The sequence below is a fragment of the Mobula birostris genome, chromosome 10 (genome assembly GCF_030028105.1).
Source record: "Mobula birostris isolate sMobBir1 chromosome 10, sMobBir1.hap1, whole genome shotgun sequence".
Taxonomy (NCBI): Eukaryota; Metazoa; Chordata; class Chondrichthyes; order Myliobatiformes; family Myliobatidae; genus Mobula; species Mobula birostris.
The window spans coordinates 10,322,764-10,337,355 of NC_092379.1; the positions used below are offsets into that span (position 1 = coordinate 10,322,764).

Here is a 14,592-nt window from a genome sequence, read left to right on the forward strand (position 1 = left end):
TCATGAGGAATGATGCAGAGATGGAGGGGGGAGGGGAAGGGAATGACCCGACGATGGAGTGGTGAGGGAGCAACTCAGATTGAAGAGGCAACTAATCGACAGGGTGGGGATTGTGGAAGGGACACAGAGACACGGGGGAGAATTTGGGCAGCCCAGAGATAGGAGACTCAGGTGAGAATGGGGAAAGGAGGAAGGGATCCAGGGGAAAGGGAAGACGACGTTGAAACCCCATTTTACCAGGCATCTCTGGAAACATGGCTGGTTAGCCCCTCGCTAACAAGCCAATGGACACAGCGGTGCGAAAACCGCCTTTCTCAAATTCCTTACATCTAGGGTCGATGTGACTTGGGTCCCATCAGACAGGGAGAGCCAGCGTGTTTTGACCACCCGCTACCCAATCTGAGTGAATACTGTGTAAACGCTGCCCACTTACAATTACCAGTCGGCAAAAAATAACTGCATACAATTATAAAGAAAGCTTTATCGAACAGTTTGTAGAAAAAGAAAATGAAGAGGGCACATTACAGTTTAACCCAGTCCAAATGTGCACACAAGTTGGAGCTCATTTTGAAGTTGTTCTTTAAACCACGTGCTGGACCCACAGTCTGCGTGAGAGCACACACCAACTTATGAATGTTACTCAAAATCCATCTTGAATAAACAGGCTCTCCCACGGCAGTGTTGGTCCTTCCTCCTGAAGCCATTCATCTACACAAAGCATCTTGTGCAACAGGGACAGCATCCTTAGCCATCTTCCCTCTTGTCTTCTCCCAGCTTCCGCCAAAGAAAAACACCACACCAGTGTCCAGCACAAAAACTTCTGTGCCCAGCATTCTTGAGAACCGTCTCTCAGTTCCACCATCCTGATTGGATGACACAACATTCCTAAGCTGAACATCACAGCCCCTTATCTTCAGCTCAAACCCAAACATGCTGAAATCAGAACACACTGCTCTTACAGAACTACTGAAATGAAATACCTACAGCATAGCAGTAAAAATCTTAACCAGGACGTTACAAAGTGAAAGGTCAGAGTGGGGAACAGAGGAAGTGGGGGGGAGTTTGTTCACCAGGAGAAGAAATTGATATTCATGCCGTCAGGTTGGAGGTACTCAAACGGAACGTAAGGTGTTGCTCCTCCACTCTGAGGGTGGTCTCATCCTGGAACAACAGGAGGCCATGAATCGATACGTCAGAATGGGAATCGGAATTAAAATCTTGGGCCATCGGGAAGACCCACTTGTGGGAGATGATGCATAGCATGAATACCGATTTCTCCTTCTGGAGAATAAACAGCAGTTTTGGTCTGAGAAGTCCTGATGAAGGATCTTGGCTCGAAAACTCCAACTGTTTATTCTCCTCCATGGATGCTACCTGACTTGCTGAATTCCTCAAGTGTTTTGTGTCTGTAAATAGCCTGTAGTTTTGTTGGTTATTGCTACCTGTAAGAATGCATCATGACTGGTATTGTATGTACGGAAATAAGGGATTGGAAGCTGCACAAGGTTTCAGTTGGTCAATAAGCATATAAAATTAACAATTCTGAGCAGAAGTTTCAGAGCAGCTCGGTGATGGTTGCCCTTGTGCAAAAGTGAAGTTTGAAGGAAGGCCAAGGGTGAACTGTCACAGACCGGCTGATCGGTGACGTCACTTCATCATCCAGAGTGGCGACAATTCAGAATCCGTCACCACAGAGACAGCCTGAGGTGAGCTGCAGGGTGGGTTTAAGGGGAAGTTGAGTGAACAGAGATCGAGAAAGAACATTGCTACAGGGTGACGGGAGGAGATGGAACAGAAACGCTAGTAGAGACCCATTAGGCAGAGTGGCCTCTATACAGTACACTGAATGTGCAGCAGATTCAGCAAGGACCTGAGATACGAGATTTAAACCAGAACTGATCTATTTATCACAGAAAGCAGTTCAGAATCTCACGTCGAGTGAAGATAAGCTGCAATGTTCTCATGGCTCTGGCTCCAATGAGAAGTTAAAACAGAAAACTTTCATTTCGGACAAAGCAGATGCACATTTATAGACAGGATGAGGAGCCTACTTTTCCAGCTCCAGTCCATTAAAGATGAACATCAGCAGAAGAAACTCCTCCCTTGCCCAGTAACCAGGGTGCAGGACAGGGTGTGATAAGCAGCAGCAATAACATGAACAGTCGCCTTTAAATATTCAGCAACTGATCATTCAATTTCCAGAAAACAGCTACTTTAAACTTTTTTCCACAGTGTGAACTTGCTTGTGGTGTCTCATCAGCTTGGATGACTGAGTAAAGGCCTTCCCACATTCAGAGCAGGAGAATGGCCTCTCCCCAGTGTGAATTCGCTGGTGCGTCACAAGGTGAGATGATCGAGTAAATCCTTTCCCACATTCAGAACACGTGAACGGTCTCTCCGTACTGTGAACTCGCTGGTGTTCCAGCAAGTGAAATGATTCAGTAAACCTCTTCCCACAGTCTGAGCAGCTGAATGGCCTCTCCCCAGAGTGAACTCGCTGGTGCCTCATCAGGTAGGATAAGTGAGTGTACCCCTTTCCACACTCAGAGCAGGTGAATGGCCTCTCCCCAGTGTGAACTCGCTGGTGTTTTAGCAGAGCAGATGACTCAATGAATCCTTTTCCACAGACAGAGCAGATAAATGGTCTCTCCCCACTGTGAACTTGCTGATGTTTCTTTAGGGAAGACGACAGAGTGAATCTCTTCCCACAATCTGAGCAGGTAAATGGCCTCTCCCCAGTGTGAACTCGCTGGTGCAACACTAAGCAGGATGAATTGGCGAATCCTTTCCCACACAGAGAACAAGTGAATGGTTTCTCTCCAGTGTGAACCCGCTGGTGTGCCTGCAGGTGGGCTGACCGTGTAAATGCTTTTCCACATTCAGAACAGGAGAACGGCCTCTCTCCAGTGTGAACTCGCTGGTGCAACACTAAATGGGATGAATTTGTGAATCCCTTCCCACACAGAGAACAAGTGAATGGTTTCTCTCCAGTGTGAACCCGCTGGTGTACCTGCAGGTGGGCCGACCGTGTAAATGCCTTTCCACATTCAGAACAGGAGAATGGCCTCTCCCCAGTGTGAACTCGCTGGTGCCTCAGCAACTCAGATGATTGAATGAATCCTCTCCCACAGACAGAGCAGATAAACGGCCTCTCCCCACTATGAACTCGCTGGTGTGTCTGCAGTTGGGATGATGTAGTAAATGCCTTCCCACAGTCTGAGCAGGCAAATGGCTTCTCGCCAGAATGAAGTCGCTGGTGTCTCATCAGGTGGGATGAGTAACTGAATTCCTTCCTACATATAGAACAGGTGAACGGTTTCTCTCCCGTGTGAACTCGCTGGTGTATTAGCAGGTCAGATGACCAAGTGAATCGCTTCCCACAGATGGAGCAGATAAAGGGTCTCTCCCCAGTGTGAACTCGCTGGTGTGTCTGTAGGTGAGATGACCTAGTAAATGCCTTCCCACAATCTGAGCAAGTGAATGGTCTCTCACCAGAGTGAAGTTGCTGGTGTCTCATCATGTGGGATCAGTGAGTGAATCTTTTCCCACACACGTGCAGATAAACAGTCGCTCCCCACTTCGAACTTGCTTGAGTGCCTGCAGGTGGTACACCAGAGTAAATTCCTTCCCACACTTGAATGAAGCGAACGGCCTGTTGAAGTGAATTTTCTGATGTATCTAACAGCCTCCTGCTGTTAGAACAGGTCAACGGAATCGCTATGATCTGAACGTGCTGATGTATCTTCACCCTGGATGAGTGAGAATATCCCTTCCCACACACGCCCTTTCCCACAGTGAACTCACTTGTGTCAAGTGGATTGGCTGAGTGAGTAACTCCCTTCCCACGCTGAGTGCAGGTGAATGATCTCTCCCTGCTATCAATTCTCTGAAGACACATCAAGTCAGATGTCAGACGTAGTGACTCTCTTGTACTATCAATGCAGTTGAAGAACTAATCTCTGGTGAACAAGTGCTGGTGTGTTCTCAGCATCCCGGTGCCAGTGGATTTCATTGACATAAAACAGAAAATTTCATTTTGGACTCAAAGCAGACGCACATTTCTAGCTGGGATGGATAAATCTTCTCCAAGGATCAACAATGAATATATTGCTACTACAAAGAAAATATCTGTTCTCTCCTTCAGTGACTAGAAGGCAATTTAAACAGTTTATCTCCAGACAAATTCATCCAAATCTCACCCCTACACCCAACATGTGTTTGGGTTCTTCTTGCTGTGACTGGAGTGCTGTTTTCACAAGAATCTCCTTCTCCACATTCAAAGATCGATGGTATTCAAGCGCCAGTAAACCGACAGACACAGCTTTGTCTTTCGTAACCTGCAAAAATATATACAGAAGACATCAACAGGTGAAGGACAGCATTTCAGAGAGATCATTTTAGTCTCTATGGTGAACTCTGATATCCCACTGTTACAGTGAGATTCAACCCAATTTGGAGAAATGACTCGCTGTCTTCTGACGCTGCATGGTTCAGACATCGCAACTGACAATCAGGTTCCCTGTCTGTATCAGAAAGGAAAGGGCCATTCAATCAACTGCCTGTCATCAGTCTCTGAGTTGGTTCTGTTTGCCTCTCTCCATCAAGTTCTGGGCATCTCCCACAGTACAACGAAGAGCACATGGTATTACATGGCTTTCCTGGAGATTTCCTAATTATTTTCTTTAGATATACAGAACTTCTGGCTCTTTGAGCCGCAGCACCCAACAACCCCTAACCCAATCACAGGACAATTTCTAATGCCCGGTACGTCCTTGGACTGTAGAAGGAAATTGGAGCACCTGGAACACATTGGAGCATTCCACAGGGTGCATGTCCGGGCATTCTGATTCCCCTCACCCCCAGATGATTTGACAGTGGTTAACTCATCGGAGGCAAGGCCAAGGAAGATGAAAGGGAGGTGATTTTGTTTTCTCATTGGAGATTGCTAATATGAGGCAGTTCTATGACGTAAATGCTACAGGTCACTGATTATTGACATCATGTACCCAGAAAGAATGGGACAAAACATGATCTCATGATTAGAAAGGCCAGAACCAGAGGAAAATGAACAAACGCGATTTTCTAAAGAACAGAAGCTGTTGCAAGGATTTTTAACAATGCAGCACTAATTAACATTTTTATTAACTGGAAGTTAGACCCAGTATTTTCTTCTAGTCCGTGAGCTCAATCAAGGAACTAGAAGATCCTCTAGATTTGGACATACGCTGGATCCGGTCATCGGACCTGATCGCAATGTTCACCTTCGGTTACAAATGGCTTAAGATCATAAATCCATTTGTCTGAAAGGTGCCTTAGAAGTTCTTCATCGGAGATAATCTGAACTATACTTTTACTCCAAGATGCAGATATTTTGATTTAGATAGCTGGAACTCGGCAGCATCCACTCTCGTTCCTTCCACCAATGCTTCCAAACTCACCCCACAAAGCGCTAGAAGTCTTACTGATGGTTGCCGCAATACCCAGAACCCCCCACGAGCCAGAAACCAGCCGATCCGTCACGGTTCCAGCGATACCCAGGGGCCTCAGAAATGGCGCCAGCACCTTCACTCATTCCCGGGGTCTGGGTGCGGATCGTGGGACAAAGGAAGAGGGGAAGTACCTGGTCTGCCCCAGGGTGCAGGGCCACGGCATGCCCAGAGTTCTCAGCAATCGTTCCTCAGTAGTGGTGCGGGCACAGGTGCTGATGAAACCCCAGCCAGGAGCTCGGTCCCTACCAGCCACCGATCCTCCGGAATCTTTTGTCCGCATGCGCGACCTTTGGGCACAATCTGCGACTCTCGGCGTCTGCGCACTTGATGGCGCATTCTCTAACGCAATGCTTTCTGGGTAGGAGCGGTGCCATTGGGAGCCTTTGGACAGACCGGTCCACCTCCGGCACATGCCTCACATCCAGTCAATAGTTTCATGTGGAAAACTCAGCAGTTAATTTAATATAATGAATATCAACCGGCAATCTTTGTGTCGAAATTCAAAGTCCAACAGCCTTATGGATGCAGATAAGAAAAGAAAGTACTATATCAGTCAGTTTACAAATGGTGCTGATCTTTCATTCCTTACCATATCCTCATGGTCTGATTACCCATTCCTCCTCTATGGCTAGAGACTTTCTGGAGCCCGAAATCTGGCCCCTCTTTGGTTGTTGGCCCTGCTTCATTCACCATCAACCTGCTTCACCATTCAACATTCTACACTCAGCCGTCAGAAGACAGTGGTGTATTGCGACAACTGAACAGCGTGAGACACAGCCCTCGGTTAAAGTTACCTATGTATAACGGCGAGACCGACCTAGGCTGAGGGACCGCTTCGTGGGGCATCTTCGCACAGCCGCCACCACACGTGGAATTTCTCAGTAGCCACTCATTTCAGTTCCCATTCCCATTCCCATTCCAACATGTCCGTCAATTGTCTCCTTGGGCCGACCTCTCTTCTTGCCCTGAAAGTTGTTCTCCTCTCCGGAAGCTCTCCTTCTTCACTCTGAAGGTGCTTTGGCCTGGCCATTACGGGAAACTAACTCGGTCAGGTGAAGCAGAGACGTCACGGAATGGGATCCGAGAGCTCAGCGTGGCACAACGATCCCTTCCTTCCCGATAGATTATCTCTCAGACCCTTCCACAGGCCAACGGACTGCCTTTTGGAATTCCCAACTAACTCTGTCTCTACCTCTGTCCTCAGACCGTCACTATCCTCAGTGTTGGGGTGGAGGAAGCCACCTTCCCTCCCCACCTCAACACATTATAAATACATTTACTCCCGTGGAGAGGGGGTTAAAGTGGATAACTGGAGCAGGAGAGGATTGCACACAACATCTTACTCCAACAACACAAGGTCCCGCTGAGACCGCCCCTGGAATGTTGTTCACTATGCGAGTCTCCCGGCCTCAGAGGAGTCGTCTGACAGTGGGAGCGCAGCGAATATCCACCGCAACGGTCCCTGGGACGAGGGAGGCGGATGGTCCCATGAGGTGACATTAAGCAGAGCAGATCTGAGGGTAGCAGACACCAACAGAATCAACAAACTCATTCGTAAGGCCAGTGATGTTGTGGGGATGGAACTGGACTCTCTGACGGTGGTGTCTGAAAAGAGGATGCTGTCTAAGTTGCATGCTATCTTGCTCAATGTCTCCCATCCACTACATAATGTACTGGTTGGGCACAGGAGTACATTCAGCCAGAGACTCATTCCACCGAGATGCAACACAGAGCGTCATAGGAAGTCATTCCTGCCTGTGGCCATCAAACTTTACAACTCCTGCCTTGGAGGGTCAGACACCCTGAGCCAATAGGCTGGTCCTGGACTTATTTCCTGGTATAATTTACATATTACTATTTAACTATTTATGGTTTTATTACTATTTAATTATTTACAGTGCAACTGTAATGAAAACCAATTTCCCCCGGGATCATTAAAGTATGACTATGACTGTGAGATCTGTCATCAGAATCAGGTTTAATATCACCCGCATGTTTCATGAAATTTGTTAACTTTGCAGCAGCAGTGCAATGTAATACATGATAATATAGAAAGAAAAACAATAAGTATATCAACTACAGTAAGTATATATTAAATAGGTAGATTAAAATAGTGCAAAAACAGAATATATAGTTTTTTAAAAAGTGAGGTAATGTTCATTGGTTCGATGCCCATTTAGAAATCGGCTGGCAGTGGGGAAGAAGCTGTTCTGGAATTGTTGAGTGTGTGCCTTCAAGCTCCTGTACCTCCTTCCTGATGGTAGCAATGAGAGGAGGACATGACCTGGGTGATGGGGTTCCTTAATAACGGACGTCGTTTTTCTGAGGCACCGCTCCTTGAAGGTGTCTCGGATATGACGGAGGCTAGTAGCCAAGATGGAGCAGAATAATTTTACAACTTGCTGTCGCCTCCTTTGGTCCTGAGCAGCAGCTCCCTCCCTACAGACTGTGACATACCCTGTCAGAATACTCTTCATGGTTCTTGATTAGCCAGGGCATCAAAGGGTATGGGGAGAAGGCAGGTGAGTGGGGATGACTGGAAGAATTGGATCAGCCCATGATTAAATGGCGGAGCAGACTCGATGGGCTGAATGGCCTACTTCTGCTCTTGTATCTTATGGTACGTCTATAGAAGTTATCGAGTGTTTTAGGTGACAAACGAAATCTCTTCGAACTCCTGATGAAACATAGCCGCTGTCTGTCTTCTTTATAGCGGCATTGCTATATTGGGACCAGCTTGGATCCGCAGAGATCGTGACACCCAGGAACTTGAAATTGCTCACTCTCTCCACTTCTGATCCCTCTGTGAGGATTGGTGCGTGTTCCCTCGCCTTACCCTTCCTGAGGTCTCTGTTCAGGAGACTGAGAGAAGACTTAATTTGAGAATCTTGCCTCGTTTCGACAGAATGGGTGAGGTTGGTGTCTCTCTCTGACTGAATTGACCCGGATAACGGAGGGGGTGTGTTTGCGATGTCAAATCAAACCAAATTCAAAATTAATAAGCCTTACTCTAGGGCCAAGGTGCAAAACATGCACAGTACATTCAAAATACCGAGCTAAACTATATATGTATGTATGTATATTGACCAAGTCCTTGATGGCATGTCCCGCAAATTGATGGTACAGTTCCCGGCAGTGCGCAGACGCACGCAATGCAGACTGTCATTCCATCGATCAACACTCGAGGGCAGCACACAACCGAGCACAAACAAGGAATTCTGCAGATGTTGGAAATTCAAGCAACACACATCAAAGTTGCTGGTGAACGCAGCAGGCCAGGCAGCATATCTAGGAAGAGGTGCAGTCGACGTTTCGGGCCGAGACCCTTCGTCAGGACTAACTGAAGGAAGAGCTAGTAAGAGATTTGAAAGTGGGAGGAGGAGGGGGAGATCCAAAATGATAGGAGAAGACAGGAGGGGGAGGGATGGAGCCAAGAGCTGGACAGGTGATTGGCAAAGGGGCTATGAGAGGATCATGGGACAGGAGGTCCGGGGAGAAAGACAAGGCGGGGGGGGGGGGTGAACCCAGAGGATGGGCAAGGGGTATAGTGAGAGGGACAGAGGGAGAAAAAGGAGAGTGAGAGAAAGAATGTGTGTATAAAAATAAATAACGGATGGGGTACGAGGGGGAGGTGGGGCATTAGCGGAAGTTAGAGAAGTCAATGTTCATGCCATTAAGTTGGAGGCTACCCAGACGGAATATAAGGTGTTGTTCCTCCAACCTGAGTGTGGCTTCATCTATACAGTAGAGGAGGCCGTGGATAGACATGTCAGAATGGGAATGGGATGTGGAATTAAAATGTGTGGCCACTGGGAGATCCAGCTTTCTCTGGCTGACAGAGCGTAGGTGTTCAGCAAAGCGGTCTCCCAGTCTGCATCAGGTCTCGCCAATATATAGAAGGCCACATCAGGAGCACCGGATGCAGTACATCACCCCAGCCGACTCACAGGTGAAGTGTCGCCTCACCTGGAAGGACTGTCTGGGGCCCTGAATGGTGGTAAGGGAGGAAGTGTAAGGGCATGTGTAGCACTTGTTCCGCTTACAAGGATAAGTGCCAGAAGGGAGATCAGTGGGGAGGGATGGGACGGACAAATGGACAAGGGAGTCGCGTAGGGAGGGATCCCTGCGGAAAGCGGGTGGGGGGGGAGGGAAAGATGTGCTTAGTGGTGGGATCCTGTTGGAGATGGCGGAAGTTACAGAGAAAAATATGGTGGACCCGGAGGCTGGTGGGGTGGTAGGTGAGGACCAGGGGAACCCTATTCCTAGTGGGGTGGCGGGAGGATGGAGTGAGAGCAGATGTGCGTGACATGGGGGAGATGCGTTTGAGAGCAGAGTTGATGGTGGAAGAAGGGAAACCCCTTTCTTTAAAAAAGGAGGACATCTCCCTCGTCCTGGAATGAAAAGCCTCATCCTGAGAGCAGATGCGGTGGAGATGGAGGAATTGCGAGGAGGGGATGGCATTTTTGCAAGAGACAGGGTGAGAAGAGGAATAGTCCAGATAGCTGTGAGAGTCAGTAGACTGGGAGACCACTTTGCTGAACACCTACGCTCTGTTCGCCAGAGAAAGCAGGATCTGCCAGTGGCCACACATTTTAATTCCACATCCCATTCCCATTCTGACATATCTATCCACGGCCTCCTCTACTGTAAAGATGAAGCCACACTCAGGTTGGAGGAACAACACCTTATATTCCATCTGGGTAGCCTCCAACCTGATGGCATGAACACTGACTTCTCTAACTTCCGCTAATGCCCCACCTCCCCCTCGTATCCCATCCGTTATTTATTTTTATACACATTCTTTCTCTCACTCTCCTTTTTCTCCCTCTGTCCCTCTGACTATGCCCCTTGCCCATCCTCTGGGTTCCCCCCCCCCTTGTCTTTCTCCCCGGACCTCCTGTCCCATGATCCTCTCATAGCCCCTTTGCCAATCACCTGTCCAGCTCTTGGCTCCATCTCTCCCCCTCTTGTCTTCTCCTATCATTTTGGATCTCCCCCTCCCCTTCCCACTTTCAAATCTCTTACTAACTCTTCCTTCAGTTAGTCCTGACGAAGGGTCTCGGCCTGAAACATCAACTGTACCTCTTCCTAGAGATGCTGCCTGGCCTGCTGCGTTCACCAGCAATTTTGATGTGTGTTGCTTGAATTTCCAGCATCTGCAGAATTCCTGTTGTTTGCGTGGAGTAAGAGGTTGGCTGTTTGGGGCAGAGATGTGCCGCAATTCATCCCCCTCTGGTGGGCAGTGACTCTCAGGAATCCTCTGCCCCTGAGGGCAGGAAGGATGGGAGGGGCAGGGGGTCCTAAGCAAATGGGTTTTGTATATTAAAGGAACTAAAGGATGGAGATGCGACAGGAAAAGGCTGATCAAGGTGTAAACTGTACCTGTAGCGTGATTAGATTTTCATGGGGCATGTGACAGTTGTCCCAAATTGCAGGCTGGAACACAAATTAAGACGTAGTATTGGGGGAGTGTGTAAGGATGCACTGTAAAGCAGATGCCTTCATGAAAACAGAGGGAATTCAGAGACACCGGAGCGCACAGATACTGGAATCTGGAGGAACTAACTTAGCACCATCTGTGGAGTGGAATGCACTGTCAACATCTAAGAAATGGAGCGAGTGTTGACACAAAATGTATATAATACCATAGGAGCAGAATTAGGCGATTCCGCTTACAGAGTCTGCTCTGCTATTTCATCATATCTGATTTATAAATTCTTCTCAACCCCATTGTCTTGATTTCTTCCCATAACTTTTGACTCCCTTCCTCAACAAAAAGCTCTCAACCTTTAAATACACCCAAAGACGACCTATATAGCTATCTGAAGCAATGAATTCCAAAGATTCACCCGCTCTGGTTAAGGAAATTCTTCTGCTCTCTGATCCTAGACTCTCCCTCTATTGGAAACACCTCCTGATAGGCTTGCTGCAGCTCCTTAACCCTAGCCCGCAAATGCAGGCACCTCCCAGCCTCTGCCTAGCTAATAGGATTCACCTGCTGCGCGCTCCAGACTCATCACCGGTGGCCTATTTAACCCCACTACTCATACACAGTCCTAATTCAACAGCGGGTAGGTCGGGGCGCAATCGCAGGAGCTAGTACGCTGATTAGGGTTGGAGCAAAGGACTGGGCTTGCCGCTGGGATTTTTCTCTCAGGAAGCGGCTGGGGTAGAGATGGCAGGAAGCAATGGAGAAGATGGGAGGTGGCGAATGTGAGATGGTATTGGGTGATAGGAGTTGTATGGAAGGAGACGAATGGCAGGTTTTTGGAAAACAGAGAAAGAAGTGGCCAATCAAAGACAGTGGCTTATCATCTAGTGATGAAGACAGCAGTCAGGATTTAAAGAAAATAAGGTAGGAAGATTTGAAGGTTTTGTTTAATTTTGAATGTGGACCCATTTCTGATATCGTTCCAATTAGACTTGATTTAAAAAAAAAAGTATTAGGAGATAATGTGGGTGCAAAATCTTTAAGAGATTGGTCTCTGTTAGAATTTTATACATATAGTTAGCAATGTGAGAACACTTTGGGGTTAAAAGCAGTGGGAGGAAGGAAAGTAGCACCAAAAATTATGTTGAATAATGGTGGTTTTGTGGAGTAATCTCTGGAGTGCATCTAGATGTATTCATGGACCAAGTTATAAATTATTCAGTCAGGAGGAGGGGTTAGTTGTGGATGTTAAATGTTTATAAGGGTTTTGTGGTGGAGTTAGTGTTGATTAAATCTGATGGGAAAATTGCTGAGTGGGATTAATTTTAGGTTACATGTTACAGTATGTGGTTTGGGTCTAGGTGTCACCCCCTCTGAGATGTTTTCAATGCCAGAAGTTTGGTCATATAGCAGCTGTGAGTAAGGGTAGAAAGCGGTGTGGTAGATGCGGTGGGGAACATGGTTACGGCAATTGTGGAGAAGGCTTAAAGACAAAACGTAGCAAATGCCGAAGTGAAGAGAGTATTTCAGAAAGCTGTGGAAGTACAGCATGTTGGATGGAAATATGCGTATCATATGCAGAGGCTCTGCAGAAAGTGCAGAAGACAGCGTCAATGAGACCTACTGATATCCAGAATGCAGACAGATTGAAGACAATGAGTAAAGTGCAAAGTTGTATAACAAAAGATTCTCTGTTGATAAGGTTATATGGCCTGGAGGTTTTAGTGCTCATAGTACTTTATATAGGGTTGTAGTGACACAGATAGGAAGATGAGTAATAATACCTTGTGTTCAACTCAATAGCTGAGGAATCCATTCCTAGATCGCTGGGTTACAATAAAAGGAGGTGGATGGATGAGCTGTGATGGAGCAGAATAAAACTTGTAGGAAAATTCATACACGTAGCTGGCGACACTCACATCCCGTAACTGAATAAAAGTAAATAAATGAATGATTTAATTCATTATGTTTTAAAAACTAAGCAATGGCAATGCCAGTGAATGTCAAGGTGATTATTCTTTCTAGTTGGAGACTGTTAATGTATGGAATTTTTGTGCTGTGAATACTGCAGGTCACTTGTTACCCAGGACATCCTGCTCGTCAATTCACTTGGTCCATTTTTGACATCTGCCTCCCCTTTCTCAATCTGTCTCCATCTCTGGAGACAAACTATCACCTAACATCTTTTATAAACCGACTGACTTCAATGGATGTCTCGATTACACCTCTTCCCACCCTATTTAAAGATTATGAGAGAAAACTGGCAGGCAACATAAAAACGGACTGTAAAAGCTTTTATAGATATGTAAAAAGGAAAAGACTGGTAAAGACAAATGTAGGTCCCCTGCAGGCAGAAACAAGTGAGTTGATTATGGGGAGCAAGGACATGGCAGACCAATTGAATAATTACTTTGGTTCTGTCTTCACTAAGGAGGACATAAATAATCTTCCAGAAATAGTAGGGGACAGAGGGTCCAGTGAGATGGAGGAACTGAGCGAAATACATGTTAGTAGGGAAGTGGTGTTAGGTAAATTGAAGGGATTGAAGGCAGATAAATCCCCAAGGCCAGATGGTCTGCATCCCAGGGTGCTTAAGGAAGTAGCCCAAGAAATAGTGGATGCATTAGTGATAATTTTTCAAAACTCGTTAGATTCTGGACTAGTTCCTGAGGATTGGAGGGTGGCTAATGTAACTCCACTTTTTAAAAAAGGAGGGAGAGAGAAACCGGGGAATTATAGACCGGTTAGCCTAACGTCGGTGGTGGGGAAACTGCTGGAGTCAGTTATCAAGGATGTGATAACAGCACATTTGGAAAGTGGTGAAATGATCGGACAAAGTCAGCATGGTTTTGTGAAAGGAAAATCATGTCTGACGAATCTCATAGAATTTTTTGAGGATGTAACTAGTAAAGTGGATAGGGGAGAACCAGTGGATGTGGTATATTTGGATTTTCAGAAGGCTTTTGACAAGGTACCACACAGGAGATTAGTGTGCAAACTTAAAGCACACGGTATTGAGGGTAAGGTATTGGTGTGGGTGGAGAGTTGGTTAGCAGACAGGAAACAAAGAGTGGGAATAAACGGGACCTTTTCAGAATGGCAGGCGGTGACTAGTGGGGTACCGCAAGGCTCAGTGCTGGGACCCCAGTTGTTTACAATATATATTAATGACTTGGATGAGGGAATTAAATGCAGCATCTCCAAGTTTGCGGATGACACGAAGCTGGGTGGCAGTGTTAGCTGTGAGGAGGATGCTAAGAGGATGCAGGGTGACTTGGATAGGTTGGGTGAGTGGGCAAATTCATGGCAGATGCAATTTAATGTGGATAAATGTGAAGTTATCCACTTTGGTGGCAAAAATAGGAAAACAGATTATTATCTGAATGGTGGCCGATTAGGAAAAGGGGAGGTGCAACGTGACCTGGGTGTCATTATACACCAGTCATTGAAAGTGGGCATGCAGGTACAGCAGGCGGTGAAAAAGGCGAATGGTATGCTGGCAGTTATAGCGAGAGGATTTGAGTACAGGAGCAGGGAGGTACTACTGCAGTTGTACAAGGCCTTGGTGAGACCGCACCTGGAGTATTGTGTGCAGTTTTGGTCCCCTAATCTGAGGAAAGACATCCTTGCCATAGAGAGAGTACAGAGAAGGTTCACCAGATTGATTCCTGG

At 46.8% G+C, this 14,592-nt stretch overlaps 1 protein-coding gene across 1 annotated transcript in view; it reads right to left on the bottom strand.

Moving 5' to 3' along the window:
• Positions 1 to 467: 467 nt before the first annotated feature.
• LOC140204406 (uncharacterized) overlaps positions 468 to 14,592 on the bottom strand; it is a 102,629-nt gene continuing 88,504 nt past the window's right edge. The window contains 3 exon segments of the mRNA XM_072271127.1: positions 468 to 3,689; positions 5,621 to 5,843; positions 6,833 to 7,003. Coding sequence (XP_072127228.1) covers positions 2,210 to 3,689; positions 5,621 to 5,843; positions 6,833 to 7,003 — 1,874 coding nt within the window. The 3' untranslated portion in view covers positions 468 to 2,209.